Below are 18797 nucleotides of genomic sequence, written 5' to 3'. Positions count from 1 at the left end.
TGTTCTCGTAGTTTAAAGAAAGTGCATAGAATCAGTATGTCAGCACCTATTAATTTCTTACTGATTCTGTTGTATGCTTTATGTTGAGACAGGCATTTCCAATGAATGCTGTGTACCTGGCAGAACAATGCACAAGCAATTGCATACAAAGCGAACACACAAATATCACCATCAAAACCTAACCAGTGAGTAGGATGTGCTTTGGGTTTCTTTCCTTGCTTCTGGTTTGTGTCAAAACCCAATGGCACACGCAACCGGGGCAGTCTTATTTGTTAGTTTTCCGTTTTGACCTTAGTTTTAAAAGGTAAAAATAAGATGGCCATATACTTTGGACTTCTGTCTGACTAGTGAGTCCAGACGGGTGTGGGGAAACAAAGCAAATAGGTTAAAAACACAGTCCGCTGACCTCCTGCTGTGTTTTGGACGGCTGATGTTAGCATGTTGTGTACAAAGAACCTATACAAAGCAAAATAAAGCCAGTGGGGAAACTCCATCTTTCATGACCAGACCTATAATCTTTTAATAGGCAAGAGTATATATGTGTATGTACAATGCAGTCAATTGTTATGCTACATATTGTTAGTAATAAAATTCTTTGGAAGATTCAGTGGGGGATTAGGAGGGCTGCATGCCAGCAATGTCATGTAGGGAATTGCAGCTTACCCTGCACGGTGCTGGAACAAGTGAAAGCAGGAACTCATCAACCCTGAGATGAATCCTCAGAGCTGAAGAGCTTTGGTAATTCCATGTGCAATCATTTTCGAAGTGCCAGTAACTTAGTCTGACTCTGCTCTGAAAGAAGCTGATTTTGTCAAAAGGAGAGCTAAGCTAGGTTTGGACTGAAAATCCAGGCTTCAGACTGAATTCTGAAAACTTCTTTCTTTCCCCAATGATACCAGAAATGCTTTCTGTCTGCCACAATTATTGGGAAGCTTTTCAAACAACCATTTTTATTTATAATAATCCTTGAAAAAAAAACCACAACTCCTTAAACAACTAGGTCTTTTAAATTCTTTGCATCCATTTGTACTATCTGAACTGTTCACTCTGATCATGAGAATTTATGCCAGGGCTGAGGCAGTTATGTGCTATGTTTCAGATGGGAACTCTTATTCTTGCTCTTTCACTTTCTCTCCCTCTCTTTTTTGCGAAGATAACTATTTTAGACAGAATCAAGATACAAAACATAAAAACTGTCACAATCTTAGTTAACAGAAGACCTGCGATTGTTGGGCTATAAACCTACTATCGATTTTTATTTTTTCTCTGAAAAGAAAAAATGGAGACATCAAGCGAGGAGGTGTACTTGAAAAATGAGTGTTATTCTTTTCCTGTTTCCCAGTACTGTAGTGTGGATCAAGCCAGCTGGGTTTCCAATAACTGGACCTGTTACCAGTAACCCAAGATGCAGGTGTAATTGCACTTTCAGTGATTCATCTATACAGCACACTGGGTTGTTTTACACAGGCAGCATCTGTTTCACCATGATTATTCTACTCTGATTGACATCCACCTTCTCCTAATAAAGTCCCAGTTGCCCACCTATATGGTGCTCCCTTTTCTCCTAATGCATTTGTAAGACAAAAAAATCTCTTACAGCACTATGCTGAAACTCACAAAAAGGCAAAGTATCTAAATTTGTCAGTGGTGCAGCACCAGCACAATTATCAAAGCTCTCTCTGGATTAAAATTTTATAAAGTTTGAATACTGGTTCGAACCAGACTGGTACAAGATGGAGGTACTTCAGGTTTATACTAATATATCACAACTGAAGATAAAATCTGTCTTCGGCTGTAGAACTGAAATGGCTGTGTTAAGAAAATTATTGCATATTGGTATCTAATCAATTTTGTCATGTTTTTCACCCTTCTCATGGTATTCTATGTTTTCTGCTGTTTTTCCTATTCCTATGTATTGCCTGTGGAGATCCTTCAAGGTTTTTGGGAATATTAGAAGTTTACACGGGCTCAGGGGAGGACAGGGCCATTTTGTGAACGAGAAATGTGCTGCATATTACTGAATACACAGAAATTAACCCCAGGCTCAGGACGCCTCTGAGCTGCAAATGCTTGGACGCTGGGAAAACACCGTACTCTTCATTCAAAGAGCAGACATCTGTTTTTGGCCGCTGCTGGAGAAGGGGTTCTGAGCAGCACTGGGCTGACCCAAGGACGGCTGTTCCCAGGTTGTAGGTGCCTGGTAAATCACCTTTTCCCTTACCTGTTCTAGACTGGCTGACATGGCCTGTTTCTTCCTTGCGGGAAGCCCAGTGCGGGTCACCATGACCAAAATTGCTGTATGCTTTTTAGTTACACTGCATGTGAAATAACACTTGCAGGTGTCCGTGCCTCGTGCCAAGACAGGTGCTGAGCAGGCTTGGAGCCTAAAGCATAAGGTGATCTCTCCAAGTAAGGGTGGTGAGCAGGGGAGCGCAGCAGCCCGAAGCAGCCTGGCTGTGTGTCAGCAGTATTGCATGTTCTCATGGTTGCATTTGTGCATCTGGTTAGTAGTCTTGACAAGTGATAGATAGTCCAGCCTCAGATGCCTGAAGTCTGTCCAAGACCCTGCTCTTAATTTCCTGATTAACGAAGTGTCTCTGAAAGCCTGGAGCCTGAGAAGGAGTATCTGGTAGAGGGACTTGGGGTGCATAGGCTCCCTGAAACTGTGCCCGTCTATATTCATGGAAAGGTCGTCATCAGAAAGTTGTGTCTAAGGTACCGAGTTGGTTGCTGTCTTTCAGCTTGCCATGTTGATTAATTCGTGCCATGTAACTCCCGTCCATCGGCCGTCTCGGTTCCTTTCTCAAAACCAGGATGGGTGGCCTGCAATGCAGAGGCAGGACCTGACTGGTGGCCATTCTGGCTCCCCTCCGTAGCACCTTTGGGGACAGATCTGCAGCAATCCCAGCCCAGTCACAGCCAGCTTAGCACCAGTTAATTGTCCGACCGTCATTGCTGGGGGAGGTCCATGTGTGCATGTGAAAGCTGAGACTGTCCCTTAGATCCTGGTACAACATGGATGCAAACGGTTCTGCCAGAAAAGGAAATATCTGAAATTTAGGGGCTAAAGAATCTTTCTGTGACTATGACCATTTATGGAAATAAAAAGTAGAGGGGCTCATTAGAAAGAAAACCCCTCTTTATGTCCGGATTTCAGTTAAAAGAAACACACAGGGCCAGTCCTGTCCCTTTGGTTAGTTGCGGGGGTTGTTGTTTTTGGAGGTAGTATAACCTTTCTTAAAAATCTTATAGTCTAGATTCTTTTGCAGCATTTACCCAGCAAGCAATGACTTGGGTATTTGGTCTGTTGTTAAGTGCTCCTGGTAAAGTACTTACTGTAGGTATTGATGCTTAGGCAGACCCTGAGAGCTCGAATGGATGGAGACCAGTTGGGGTGTCAGAGGAGAAAAAATCAGTTTTGAAGCCTGCCATACCGGCTGTCTTACAGCAGTTCCGTCATAAGCTGCAGATGATTTCTGCTTCATATGATAATAGAAGATAGGTTTTCAAAGTGGCTTCTTTACTCTACTGAACAGACATTTTGATAGACAGGCTCTCTAAAGGGAAGGTTATTAAAACATCTTAACCACATGTCCAAAGTAAAAAGAAGTATTATTACTAGCCAGTTAAGAAGCTCAGGAGTCAGAACCAGGCTCCTCAGCCCACGTTCATTTGCTTTATGCACCCCAAAGTAAGGGGTAGGGTTGGCATCAGGCAGACAAAGCCAATGTATGTTCTCTACCCTGGGTGAGGAGGTACCTCAGGAATGGGTAAGGCATGATGAAAATGCAAAGGAGAAAAATCTCCATTTTAGCCAGAAAACCCTGGCTGTTCCAGTGTCCATCTCTGTTCTGTCTCAGCCACTGTTCCTATTTTTACATTTCTCCTTATGTTTTCAAAGGGCTGAATGTGCTGTGTCCCAGGCACCCCACCCACCACCCACCCCCTTCCCCCCTTTTTTTTTTTTTGTACTGCTGTTTGAACATGTTGCAGCTCTCACAGGTGTCACTGTAGGCAGGGATTTGATGTTAAATATCAAAGGTTTGATCTTATTTCAGCCAAGTATGAATGAGTTCAGATCTGTGGCTACGGCGGGGGCAGGAGGAACATAGTAGAGGCTGAATAGGAGTTAAGAGACGGCAGAAAGGAAAGTACAATTATCAGTACTAAAACAATTTTCTACTCAATAAAGACCTATTACAGGGAGGAAAAAAAGGCTTATTATACTTTATCTGCTCTACCTTAACTTGTAAATTGAAAACCCCTTCCATTTTATTCAATTCGCTGCTTCCGGATTTATTAATAACTCACTGCTACTTTATCTTTCTAAGTGCATTTTGTCATCAGAAAATGCATACTTAAGTCATATCCGTACACTGTACCGACCCAGAGTGGTTTTTTGCAATAAGCTGATTAAAGTGAATGATTCAAAACCTGCCCAGCAGATCTGTGGATAGTGGGTGATCTGGGCAGTAATAGGTTTCTGCCGGGGCACCAGTATATGTGTACAGATTGTTCAGCAGGGAGAAAGTATTTGCCTAATTCAATTATAGGAGTTTTTAAAAGATCATTTTTAGGATTATGTCCGTCGATTCTCCTACCTCCTTCTGATAAGAGGATTTTTTTAGCTATACCTAGTAATTTAGTAAAAAGAGTACCCCAGTCTAGTATTAAGAGGGAACTTTTCATCCTATGAATGCGGGACTAATCCATTTTTCTTTAAGAATAACTTAAATTTTATTAATTTGTGAAGTTGTGGGTTTCATTCTATAGCAGTCAGTGCGAAGGGTAGACCCCCGAGAGTTGCGAGCTGAAGCTGTGGTTCAGGAAGCTTTGTAAACAAGTGCTTCTTTCAACTTCAGGTTCGGGAAGCTTTGTAAACTTCAGGCAAGCGCTTAGCTCCTGTTGAATTCATTGGGATTTAAACAGAGCCTCAGTACTGGAAAGGAGTGGAAAAGACATGGAACATCTGAAGCACAATCTAGGTTTTAGGGTTGCTGGGTTTTCCTCCAGTTAAATGCTCTTGTTTTTTGTGATTTGATTCAAGGTGGCTTTGCAGTTGTAGCTGCTGTCTGCAGGCTTCAGATTTTCAGGTGGAAGACCTGCCCCTCCACGCTCCACCACTGTGCAACAGCCATCTCGACCCCTTCTGTCCTGGAGGGCAGCAGACAGGGGAGCAGGAGGACACGCATTTCCTACATGAAAAATTGGTTCGGGGATTTTTATTTGCCCCCTTAGGTCTCTGGCTACTGTTTGTGATCACCCTGAGGGGATAAGAAAGGGTTAGGGAGAGAGAGCAGCTCCAGGGTCTGACAGCCTGGAAAAGGGTTATGACACAGTTTAGCCGGTGCTGGTGTTATATAAATGTATATGTGATAAATAGCTCTTAATGGCTATGAGGAATGGCTTCTAGCATTTGCCAATAAATCTGCGATGTACTGGATTTATGAAAGACCTTGACAAAATTCCTAAACAAACTAAGTTTTCCTTTACTATGTGCTTTTGTAGCTATGATTAAGAGATTTGTGGGTTTTTTTCCCAGTGAAGGCAGTGGTGCTAGTATGTTCCTCAAAGGCAGTTTGGTCCAGTTTATTTAAGCAAGAAGGAGTTTAAGTGGAACTGAGCCACAGAAATATGTGCCACTTGTCTAAAACAAACATGGTTTAGGGCTTTCCTTTATAAGTGACGTCTATTATTACATTTTTAAGTAGATCTTTGTTAGTAAGCATCTGCAAGTGCATTCAGTCAGATATAAAGATCCAAGACTATATTATTAAACTGGAATGCTCTCTTGAAATAAGGACTTGCACCTACGCCAACTGAAGTTAATTGGGAATTTGCAACTGAATAAAAAAGTACGGTCAGTATTGTTTACATGACATGTTGTCTGTGAAGCCGTTTTGGACATTACATACTGTTCTCTGAGGATCTTTGGACTTCTGTTTTGTAGGACTAAATAGAGTGGATTATTAATAATGTTGAGAACAGATCTAAACAGTCATTGGAAGTTATATCAATATTAAAAGTTATATCAATAGGAGATGTATGAGTATCATCTCAGTGTAGCAGATTTGTTAGTGAATTTGTTCTCGCCACAATCACTATACCAATTTCTGTGACATTTCGGGGACTCCTAGTTCACTTTTTTCCCTCTGGAGGATTCCAGGGATATGTAAAGAAAAAGAGCGTGTATAAGCATAAATCAAAATTGTCCCCTATTTGATAGTTTCTAGTTCTAGAGAGCAAAGAGTGGTGCTTGCATGAGCTTAAGACAGTGTCCTGGTTTTTGAAGTTTTGCTTTGAGTTTTGTTTATTGAGGGAACTACAGACTTATCTTACTGCGCAGTGGCTGTGATGAATGCAGGTGCAGTTACAGCTTGGCTTTCAGCCAGAGGTGGAAGCTTATTAAGGAACGTTGATTCCCTGGCTGAACATTAAATTTGTGGTTGCTGCATTGAAAATATTCTTCATTAACTGTGTAATTGAACAAGCTGCTTATTATTATCTGTCTGCTGACGTTAACTGAGACTGGACTGTTTGCTTAATACACTGCGTGTAGGAAAACGCCACGCATGGAAGGTTCTCTAAGAGGGATGGGACAGTATCCCTTAAGCTAGAAATAATTCTTTTCAGCTATTTCCTAAGTATTTTTCTCTAGCCTCTGTGAATTTGTGTCGGGGCCAGGTACAGCTTGAGCTCTGATGATCTCTGACACCACTGATCTCTTCAGATGATTGAAATTGGCAGAATTTTTTTCAGTTTCATCAATGACATAGCTTAGAGAAAAGCCCATCAACTGTAATTTCAGATCATGAAGGTGAGGGTGTCCAGCAAGTTCTCCTCTTTTGCAAGATCAATTAGAAATATATGGGTTTGTTTTCACATTATTTCTAGGAATAAATGCCAGAGTAGACTATATCTGGAAGTTGAATGCTCATAATATTGCCAAAACCTAAACCAAATTACTGAGTTTGATTTTCCATTATAAATTGAATTTAAAATAAAAATGCCTTTATAATTGACCTTAAATTACAATCCTGGTAGCACTTCTGTAAAGGGGAATGTCACTGTGTTTTTAATCAGATGTAGTTTCAATTTAGTCTCCTTACATTTTTGATACCCAACTTTAAAGGGGTCTGTCTGCACACAGTGTACTTGAGGCATCTATTCACATAAGAGGCTTTCCCCGCTCCTCTGTTACACCATTTCTTTTTCTTTTCATGGTTGAAGTTTCTTCTTTTTGTCCAGTAGCCACAGGCAATCAATATGGTGTCTCCCAAGAGCTTGCACCACAGGGCATTGGTTATTCAAGGCCAAGGTTTTACGTATAGCCATGAGCCATGAGCTCCTTTCACAATCCTTATTAACAATGGCTGATGAGCACCTTTCTTCTGAGGACCTTCTGTGAAGACAATGTTTATACAGCCAAGACTGCAGATTGCTTATAAATCAAAGAATCCAAGTTCTTTTCTCAGGGTGAACTGAAAATACCATCTCTGGAGCACAAATGCTGCTCTGAGCTTTCACCCTGCCAGTTGCAATGTGAGCGCTCGTTAGTGTTTGAGGTGCCTCACCTTTGTTCCTATGTTTATGCTGCAATGGCTACCAATTCTCTGTTTATAAGCTGCTGCTGCCACCTATTTTTATGATACCGAAGAAAGTATATATCAGGTTATATCCCCTGTTAATATCTGCTCATGGTATTAAGCCTTCATTTTTTTTCAGTTTAATGACAAAACTGAAGCATTAAACCAGGCTAAGGAAAGATATGCACGCTGAGAAATTCAGCCTTTTCCTAAAACACCGCCACACATCTTCTGGGAGAGCCAAAATCTCCTCTTCTAGTAAAATGCCGACTTTTGATTGGAACTGATTAATTCAGTTTCTAAAAAATGAGGAAAATAATGTAGTGGTCCAAGGAGACAGCTATGCCTCCTAGATTGCTTAAGTTTCTTGGGAAACTTTTCTAGCTATGTTAATTTACAAGGATTTTTTTTTAATTTTTTTTTTCAAATCCCATGAGAGCTGCTGGAGAACACAAAAATTGTAACTGTAATGTGCTAGGCTGACAATACAAGCATAGCTAAGTGCGAGAACATTTCTTATTTCCAGCAAGAAGTACCTGGTGAGGAGCAGTTGTGCTGATGTTGGAGCTGATTTTCCTTCAGTGCAACTACAACTTGTGTGATCTTTTTGCCACTACAAAGATCTTTTTAATCCTGTCATTCGTAGCAGTCACGTAGGAGGTTATTTTCTACTTTCTACGGCTTCACAAACATTATCTTGTGGAACTGGTGGTCTGTTGCAGCTGGAACGACGTTGTGCAGATCTTCTCTGGGGTCTGTGTGAACTCAGGAATAATTGATCACAAGAAACAGATGGGAGTGGTCCATCTGTCCTACTGCAAAAGGTGTTGGATTTTCTCCCAAGCTATGCAAAACCGTGACCCTGCATAGCTTTGAGCTTCTCTGCTGTTTACTTAAGTACTGAAGTGTTGTGTGTCTTCTGTTTCTTATGGCTGTTACTCAGCTGTGGAAAGAAATACCAAGTAATGTAACCACTTTCTTCCAAATCTTGGGCCAGAATCTCAGCTGGTGGAAGTCAGCAGAGCTCCACTGACATTATTAGTTCTCCAGTGATTCACACCAGCTGTGGATCTGGTCTTCTGTCTCAATTTATGAAGGGCTTGAACTAAATGTCAGGAAATATGAAATGATCTCTTACAGTCAGCAGTTCTCCAGATGTGTTAATGGAGTTTAAGTTTACCAAAAGGCAAGACTTCAAAAAGTGATCCAACAGAAGAATAAACTTTCAAGAATGCCTTACTTGCAGGCTTTTTGGCAAGAGAGGACTATACAACTCACTGCAATTTAAAGAAATTAAGTCAGTTATGCATTAGCGTATGGTAATACAGCTTCAGTGAGAATCCAAGGTTCAAAATAATTTCACAGCACAAAGCAAGCTGTTGCCATTCAGTGAATAATTGCCATGTAAATAGGAATCATCAAGTCTTAAAACCAAAGTTAAGTTGCTTGTGAACTTCATGTAAAGAGCCCAATGCTTCCACTTTGCAAGTGTCGTTGGGTTTATTCACAGGCATGGTAATACAGCTTGTGGAGATTAAATGAGGACCATGTTCTTACAAGAACACAGAAGCTTAATAGTCCTAGCTGTGTAAAGTTGAGACTCCACAGTGATTTGGCTTATAGCTGTGATCTCGTGTATGGTGCTGAAAACGGTTATTTTAGCCGATGAGGATAAAATTGTTGTTGAAGTTGCTTAAGCACTGTCAGACTTGCTTTTCAAAATCAGAAAGTGCTGGGATAGGTGAAACCTCAAAGTCCACAAATGTGGAGTCCCGGAAGTCTTTTAGTCATGTGCCTGTATGGCGTATGAGGATATGCTCTAAAAAAAAAAATTCCACTGCCTGAAGTAGCCTGTGGTAGTACAGAGGTCTTCGCAGCCTAATTTATTTGCTGATGTGACCTTTCAGAATTAATTAAAATTATCAATGTGTGGCTTTATACTGTGTGTTTTACATACATTCTCACTGGAGTCTTAGTGCTTTAGACAGACTTAGAAAGGTAAAGGCACAACACGCCTTCAATAAGTAACCTTGAGCATCACACTGTGTTGGAGTATGCTACCTATATTTGAAAGAAAATTATGGTACAAATAAATTGACTGCTGGCTGTGGAGTGATCTGATCCTGATGACCAGAGGTCATTGGCTAAGGGTCTGATTCTGGCAGGTTTGTTCCACAGTTAGTCCAAGTGACTTTTGATGAGACACCCGTCTGTCTAGATGTCACTGCATACCAACAGGAAAAAAAATATGCTTGGACACAATTTATTCGGACCTGAAGGAAAGCGTTTTGGAAGAATTCACAGAAAACGCTAGTTAGACTTCCAGAGAAAGAAAATATCATAATCTGGATATACCAGTACATTGACTTTACCATGGTTTGCAGAGCTGGAGTGATGGATAGCATGGTGAGGAAACCCTTGTGAATAACAGAGAGCTCTTAGGAAGTGACAGCATTCCAGAATCGGCATTTACTGGGCTTTTGCTGATTCTCCAGGAACACAGGGGGCTCCACCTTGAAATGAAAATCATTCCTCAGGTCCACAGCAGGAAACATCGTGGTGAAACCTCTGAACCTCCAAGGGCCTGACAAACTTGAGGTGTGAGAGGCTATGAATCATGCAGTGGCTGGGGTCTTAGGAAACTTATTGTACTTTGAAGACTGCAACGTTTTATAAAACCTTCTGCTCCCTAGAGATTTCTGGGTAGGGGTTCTGGGAAACTTGGTTCCGAATCTGTTGGAAATTCTTTAAAAAGAAGAAAAATTACTGAATTTTTGTAACTATGTTGGCTCTACAACATGGAGCAATTAACGGCAAGTGGTTGAGTTAGTCTGAAGGTAAAGATTGCTTTTGCAAGACTTGTAGGTGTGGCTCTTAGGGACTGGTTTAGTGGTGGACTTGGCAGTGTTAGGTTAATGGTTGGATTTGCTGATCTTAAAGGTTTCTTCCAATCTAAGTGGTTCTATGAGTCTATGATCCTATGCCTCATTGCACTAAGCCCCCATATATGGCAGCATTTGAGAGTAACACTTTCTATCGCTTCTGTCTAGTTCTTTCCATCCTGGTGGCTCATGTGTTGGCCTTGGTAATACATGAATTTTTCACCTTCTGTCAGGATTACACCACTGGAATATACCTGGGCATGAAGACATCAACCCTTATGAAACTTCAACCGGTCCAAAATCCTACAATACCAGCACATCACATCTGTTCCATGCTTCCTGCATTGATTCCCTAGGGCATACTGAGCCAAGATTAAGAGATTCTGTCTTATTTTCAAAGCAGCTAGTGATATCAACCTGGTGTATCTTGTCACTGAGAACACCCTTATCTGTGACTGATAATTCTCTTAAAGCTTGCAAAAGCAAAGTTGACTCTTCAGGATTCAAAGATTTTTTGCAGATCTGGCCTACGCATATAAGATTAATTCCTGTGGGGATCAGAATCTGTTGCACATGCCACCATCTTTGGAAACACGAGCTGTCTTTACCAGAGTGGTGTCTCATTGAGAGAGGAGAAACAGTGAAGATGGGTTTTTGAGAAACACAAGGAGCCATTATAGCCAAGAGACATTTAAAGTGTCTACGTTGGTGAGGGCAGCCAAAGGTGTGCTAAGTAGGACTGATTGATGCGGAGTGGCACGTTAATCAGTGCAATGGATGTCTGATTCAGGCCTGAAGTTTTCAGATAGGGCTCTGTGATGCCCAGCTATACGAGTGCAAACGCACACCTCAGCATACACACCAATGAACGGCAAGTGCTTCTCTTTGCATACATTTATAGCAAATGTAAACACAACGTACATAGGGGGAAAGGCCATGGATTTGAAAGTCCCTGTATTCCCTGTGGATTCCTGTATTATGAAAGGATTTTCTTCTTTTGCCTTTGTTTTCTTCTGCTCTGCTGTTTGGGAGAGAGGCTTGCACCTTCGGGGAGTGGACCTTTGAGACAACTCAGATTCTTCGTGTGCCTCCGTGTCAAACTGATGGACAACAGACATGTGCTTAGCACCAGGGAAAAAATAAAGAGCAGTTAGTAGAGCATCATGCTGTGCAATAGCAGCAGAGCAGATCCTTTGCATATTTTCTGCATTTGGCTCTCCCTAGCTTTCCATGTGAAAACTGTGGGTGAAATGGTCATTCTCAGGGTCCTAACATTCGTAACGAAATAGCTGAAGCCTTGACATTTATAAGCTGAGTTTCATCTGTTTGTTTTGCCATTGCCCTCTCAGAAGTAATTAGCGCTTACAAAAAAGCACTTTTCTCTTACATGTAGCCTTAACAAAAAGCTCAAAATACACTATTAAGTGGTTACCTTGGCTGTGTATATGTTGGGATTGTTTATATCTGTATCTGAATTTGTATCAAATCTCTCTGTTTTATATTTCCAGACCCAGTCTGGCCTCACAGAAGACATTGGGCAAGCATTCCCCGGATGTGATGAATCTTGAAACACTGGAAAACACTTGTGAGCCAGAGGACCTCTTTGGTGACATCTAGCTATCTGTTGGCTGAGAAACTGAGAGACTGACGCTTCTAATAGAGATAAACTGCAAAACAGAAAGGCTTTGTTGTAGACACTGAGCTGAAATCTTTGCTCTGAGGTAGTATTCGATGACATATTGCTGTAATCCCCTTGCACTGTACTTGTCCCCATTCTTCACTACACAGCTGTAGACACTTGGCCTGCTAGACTTGATTTGTGACAGCCTTGAAATCAGCTTAGCTGCAGTGTAGATCTTGTATCATGTGATGTGGGGAAGGAGACCACCACCATAGCGTTTTTACATCCTAACAGTCTCTGGCTGCCGATTGTATCCAGAATCAACTGGTTTCCAGTTGTCCCCAGAGGATGTCAGATGTAAAGAAGATTAAGGCTACCACTGTACTTACCTTATATGCTGCCCTTTTTTTGAGCAGCTCAGCGTAGGCGTGGTCTAGCTAAATCATCTTCCACTTTGACTGAAATACAACTTTCCTAAACTGTGAGTTCAGAACCGTATCTTCTGGCTTGGAGCATCCAAAGAAATATCCTTTCACTTTTTACTTGAAGGTTCCCTGCAGCATTATGCATTATAAAGTATTCCTGCTTTAGGGAGTAAAGTGTTAATCAGGTCAATACTGACTGTATTTGAACATTCTGTAGAAATCCATAGCCTTTAGAATTGTAATTTTTGATAATTCATCACTTTTCTTAAGGTGATTTTTAAAAAAAACCAAACAAAACACCAACAAAAAACGCCCGCGTTCTAAAAATACATCAATTTTGGTTTTATTTGCTTAGACACTGAATGAGTAAAGGGACTAGTTAGCAAAGTGTGTTAGTGCATGACCTTTTCCTGCCCAAAGCTGGTGCATACATTTAGGTTTAGGGCTTCATCGAAGAAAAAGGTAGCAACGTGTATTTACCTTCAGCGGTCAAAATCAAGTGTACGGAGCTAAGCATGCATGTCAGGTTTCTGCTTTGCGGCTTTAAGAGCCTGAACCCATTCTCGTTTGAGGCAGAGGGAGCCAGTGCTTCTCGGAAAGGACATGCTCCAGCAAGGGTGTTAAACATGTGAGTAATCCCGTTGAAGTCAGCAGGACTATGCAACCTAGTCCTGCCTCTGTGCTCTGCGGCTTGCAGTGGTCCTTGGAAACTACTTGGTATTTTTGAAAAGGCAGCTTATTTAGGCCCTGATTCTGCCAGAATTCAATCCTATGTTTAACTGAAAGCATCCGTGTCGGTATTTGCAGGATCAGGGCCACATTTAAGAACTTACATGAGGATCTGGGAATCCTATATTTAAGCATTCCTTTCTGGAAAACATGGTCACAGCATTTTAAATTCACAAAGGGCTTTGGGACAATGATATAAATCACACAGTAAAACGTGAATGGCCAAAATATTTTGCTTGCTACAAAGACTTTGTGCCTGAGAAATGACAGGACCACAAAAGACCTATTCATACAGCCATTCATAGACATTGCCTGATTTAAAATCTTCCAGCGCTGATCTGACAATGCTTTCAGCAAAAGCCTGTATATCGTTTCAGTTTTAATGTGAAAATGTTCCATGACTTAACCCACAATACAAGAGCTTGGTTTAATTGTGCCTGCAGCGTAAAATGAAGGTAAATGGAGCTGAATATCCCGCGAAAATCTGCTTTCAAGAAACTGTTGGTTTCTAATAGTAAAACGTTCTTATATAAATAGGAAATGTTACACACAGTTGGCAGATGTAATAAAGTCTGTCGGAATGTTTATTCTTTTCTCTTTTTTTGAAGTTTATAGAGTCAAGCGAGGAGTTGAGCAGAAAATTACATGATGGTGGATACATACCTTGGGCTATATGAGCACAGGTGTGTCGTCTAGTTAGGGTTGCTGTGGTACAGACCCAGTTTCCAGCCAGCTGAAACTGTTTGTATAAGCAGGGACACCTCCTCTTCCCTCAACGCCTTACACTATGTCAGTCTCCACAACTGTCTATAAAGTGTTAGTGAAATGCTCTTTCCTGAAGACGTGTGTGAGAAAGGATTGCTTTTCTGCTGATAAGGTTTCATTTTCCAGTTGACTTTGAAGAGGAAAGACACGACAAAATGAGCACAAATTATTTGTGAGAGCAGATTTAGTATTGCAAAAGCTGCAGAAAATCCGTGGAACTTCTTTAGGATGCATATTTGTCCACAAGGAATGGGGGCATCCACTTTATCCTCAAAGTCATTCATCCGGATGCATTGAAATAGACCCAGTGGCCTTCATTGACCAAGCCAAGTAAAATCTGTTTCAGATTAACCTGTGATTAAGTTTGGGAAGGGAACTCAGTAAGAACGCCTCTTACGTATTTTTCAAAACCCTACTGCATTAATATGATACTCAGTGGTGCTTGGTTAAGTCTCCAAGAAAAGCTGGGATCTTTTCTATCACTCCACGCCAATGGAGTTTCTGCTGCAGGGGCTTTCCAAAGCTTACAGAGCAGAAGGGTTCCCTTGTGAGTCAACAGACAGTGCTCCTATTCATATATCAAATATAATGTTCACCCATTTCACAATGGCATAACATCTCATAGTTAATGTTCATGCTGTGATCCGCCATAATCATTGGATTCTTCAGTGCAGAGTTACTGGGTAGTCACTTGTTTTTCCATTCTGTGTTTGTGCAGCTGACTATTCCCACGTGGGTTTCGTAACTGGCATTTAACCCTATTGACTTGCATCCCATTCTGGAGCTGATTTCTCTAGTTTGTCAAGATTATTTTGAATGCTCATTCTTCCTCAGCTTTTTGGGGTGTTATGGGTGAATGTTGTAAGTTCGTTCTCCATTGCTAACATCCAGCCCATTAGTGAAAACACTAACAGTCCTGGACTCAAGCCTCACTCCATTCGACCTTCTATTTAGTAGAACTACTAAACTTAGACTTACTTTGTGAGCACGGTTTTCTAACTCACCTTTTGGAAGGCCATGTTTTCCAGGCATGCCTATAAAACTGTCACATGCAATAGCCTGACATGAGACGTTAGTCAATTGCTTCTCCCTCGTCCAAAATATTTCAGTGGTGACAGAAGACAAAATAGAGAAACATGCCCATAAACGGTTTTTCAAGACAGGAAATTAACCAAAGTTAAGAAACGCAGATCAAATTTTAAAGGCCATCCTTAATTAATACTTCTGTTTGATATTACTGTGCAAATGATTTCCCAAATAATTTTTTTTCTTCTGTTTAAACTGTACTTTTGAGGAAGACAAAACATGCATTTGTTTTACAGGAGGAAAGCTGTGCTATCTTTCATTAACGGTTAGACTCATCTAGAGTTTTTCACTTTTAAAGTAACTATTTAAACAGAGTGTACATTTTTATGCATAACAATTTGTCATTTGAGGTTTGAAAATTGCCTGTTCACCCAGCAGATCTTTTAGTTCAAAAAGATTGACAATGTATTTTTCAAGAGCAAAATAATTGTTCTGAACCAAAGAAAACCCACCTCTTTTCCTGAGAAAGTGCGGTGTAAAGTATTGCCTTTGGGATGAAAATATTATTTTGACTTTGAGATAATGTTTTGCCTATCTGTATCACTGTTGTAACTAACTTCTGGCTATTATTCCCAAAAGTAGACACCCGTGTGTTTATACGTGTGTATTCGTTCTATTGTTCTTCCTTGCTTTGCACCTGTAACATATAAATTATTGTGTGTATAAACATGTTTGTCTTGAAATGTTTAGTACAGTCTAGCTGGCTTTGACAATTTCTGCAGTTTGATCTAGCAGCCCAGAGGTACTTGAGGAAAGAAAAAGCCCTTACACATGAGAACTGAGATGCTGCTAAATGTTTAAGGTTAAGCTGCTCTTTTTTCTGACTTGCCATCTGCTTTGAGGGAAAAATAAAATGAGGAAACAGTGAAGTAAAAATGGTAGGAAAACACGGCAATGAAAGTGTGTCCAGACTGCTTAGAGACTGAAGGTAATGAATGTCTTCTGAGCAATACCAGCTTAGAAAAATGTGCCAGGAGCTGGTTTTCCTACTGAAAGGGCAGCAGCTAGGAGAAGCTTCGCATCTTCTGGAAAACCCCTTCTGTTCCCCTTCGTCTCCATAGTGCATCAGGGCTTAGTACCTCTTTTCTGCTAAGTATTTTTCTGCTCTAATTTGATTCTAATTCCCCTCACAAAGTCTGAGGTCTTATCAAATCTTTTTCCTAAATTTCCTTTTGGCAATCTGTCATCCTCCATCTCATTTCTTTTCCATATAAGGTTGGTCAGCTTCTGAATTTTCATCCTTCCCTGACCATTACATGATTTCCCTGCTATTATAAAATACACTCCAAAACCAATTTCATTCATAAAACCTATCAGTATTAATCTGCTACTGTTAGAAAAACACTGTGTATTTTTAAAATGGACATGACTAAAATGGAAAATACCAAGCTGAAGGAAGATAACTTCTGCGGATCTTAAAGGATGAGTCTTGCTACCAATCTCATTCGTTCGGCACTTTCATCAGTGGCACTGACACAAAAAGTAGGAACTCCAGTGAAACCTGCTGAGGATGTGTGTCTGGGAAGCCTTATGAGAAACAGCTGTTTATTTTTTGAAGTAAAAGCAGCTGCCACCTTTAAACAACACGTGAGCAAGGCATGCGGGATCAAAAATTTCTGATGGGTCATGTTGTGGAGTTGTGTATGCCTGTTCACAGAGGGAAAGAGCACGGGGTGGGGGGAAACAGTAAAGCTGTGAAAGCCCAGGAGCATGGGTGGGGAAAGCTCTGGGAGTCCAGCCTGAGAAAAAGAGAGAGCATGTGAGAAACAGAGAGAGAGACAAAGAGAAAGTGAGAGGTTTTTTGGCCTAAATATTGACTGGAAAAAGGGATGAGGACTGAGCCTGAGCTAAACACTTGACTCTGTTTAATTCATTCTGTTTGGGGAGCAGGACTGCAGCAGATGCCTGGCATTGTCTGATCTTGAATTGCCTGCTAATCCCACTGGTCACAGAGGATAACAACAACTGGAAATTGCTTTTTTTGCCAGAATTCTCAAGTCTTGTCAAACAGCTATAGCTGCCTAAATAGCGTCAGAGGTGAGCTGTTTGTTAATGCCCTTGAGAAAAGGGATGACCATACTATTTTTAGGTTACTTCTTGGAAAGGAAGGATAGCACTGGTCTGGTTTTTTATGGCTCTGTTTGTCTTGTGCAGAAGTATTTAACTGAAGAAGATTTTACCATTTTACCTACAACATCACAGAGTCACAGGACAGCTGGGGTTGGAAGGTGACTCTGAAGACCATGTAGTCCAATGCTCACGCTGTGCCTAGTCGGTTGTTACTTAGCAAGCAGAGAATAACATTCATCTGCATCTTCCAAAAAGCTTTAATATAAATAGCAGTTCTGAATGTAAATCACTCTGCTGGGACTTTATAAAGCTTTCTGCACTCACCTGGCAGCACTGCTAATGAATGCTGCGGTCCCATCCCACTGCAAGTCTCTGTCTTCAACGCTTACATGTACCCTAGGTGCTGTAAAGGTTTCTTCTGAGTCATAGCTTTATGCCTCTGCTGAGGCTGAAACCGGTGGGTCCTAGCTGGGATGATCTTCACAATTGGGAAACTATCAATTCCATTTTAACATTTAAGCCAAAACCTGCTGTCCTTACTGTCCTCTGTTTACAAAGGTCCTCTCCCACAAAGAGCTGTTGTTTATTTGAGAGAGACTGAGAGGAACATCTGATGGGAAAGTTGAGGTCCAGATGTAGACAGCCACTCTAGTACTTTCTGAAGGGCATGAAGGTACATATTTAAGCACATGTTTTTATGCAACTCCTACTGTTACAGTACTCATAATGTAGTAGTCATGACTACAGCATGAAGTACCTATGTTGCTCTGAGTAAATTAAATAATAATATCACATTGTCCTTCTTTTCCCGCTTAATTAAATATCACTTGAAAGTCCTGCCTTTCATTTCTACTGCATGGTCCTGATTCACATCGGTTGAGTGTGACCCCTGGATTAAATCGAAGCATCTACCCCAGTTTTCTCATGTTACCCGTTAACTTCTGGTTTTCTTTCTGGGCTATTACAAGATCCTCTTTGACTCCCAAGGTAGATGAAAAGTTATTTTAAAAATCAATTTTAATTTTAACCAAAAGCCAGAGTTCTAAGCAGAAAAGGCTGGGGATAGTTGCACACCATCCTGCAGACAACTCAGGCCATATAAAACACAAAAAGGTAGTAAAATACATTTACAGGACTATTCACAAGCCCAGTAAAGACAGCTGATTCCAGGGGGAGATTAAAACCACTGCCCCGAACCACTTAAATTTAATGGTATTCTCATTGTCAAGCGAGAAAAAAGAAAAACAACTAAGGAACAGCTTTGCTAATGCCTCCTTAGCGCTTGGTTGTTCCTAATGCTTTGAAGTGTGAAGGGAGAACCTGTGTCATAAATGACAAAGCTGGCGATGGGAAAGCGCTGCCCAATTAAGTCACCTCGTCTCCCTTTTGTCAGACTTGGAGGGGAAAACTGCAAGACTGCTCAGAGGCACCGGCTGGAGAGGTGAGGCACGGGTGGAGCTTGGGAAGGAAGAGAGCACCGTTCCTCCCAGGGTGCTGGAGCTGCTCAGCCACCCCATGCTGGAGTCCTGGTGGCCAGGTTGGCTTTGGCTCCTGCGGTGAGACCGGGAACGTTAGCCTATCAGCCTAATGCAGTATCCCAAATGTGGGAAGCTACTGTACTTGAAGGATGTAA

General features: G+C 41.2%; 1 protein-coding gene across 1 annotated transcript in view; it reads left to right on the top strand.

The window, feature by feature from the left end:
• Positions 1-17956, top strand: part of XRCC4 (X-ray repair cross complementing 4) — a 186914-nt gene extending 168958 nt beyond the window's left edge. The window contains 1 exon segment of the mRNA XM_055698668.1: positions 11977-17956. Within this exon segment, the coding sequence (XP_055554643.1) occupies positions 11977-12085 (109 nt within the window). The 3' untranslated portion in view covers positions 12086-17956.
• The last annotated feature ends 841 nt before the right edge of the window (positions 17957-18797 follow it).

This window comes from Falco cherrug, chromosome Z (genome assembly GCF_023634085.1).
Source record: "Falco cherrug isolate bFalChe1 chromosome Z, bFalChe1.pri, whole genome shotgun sequence".
NCBI lineage: Eukaryota > Metazoa > Chordata > Aves > Falconiformes > Falconidae > Falco > Falco cherrug.
The sequence above is the reverse complement of the archived record's forward strand: the minus strand, read 5'-3'. Positions and strand labels throughout refer to the sequence as shown.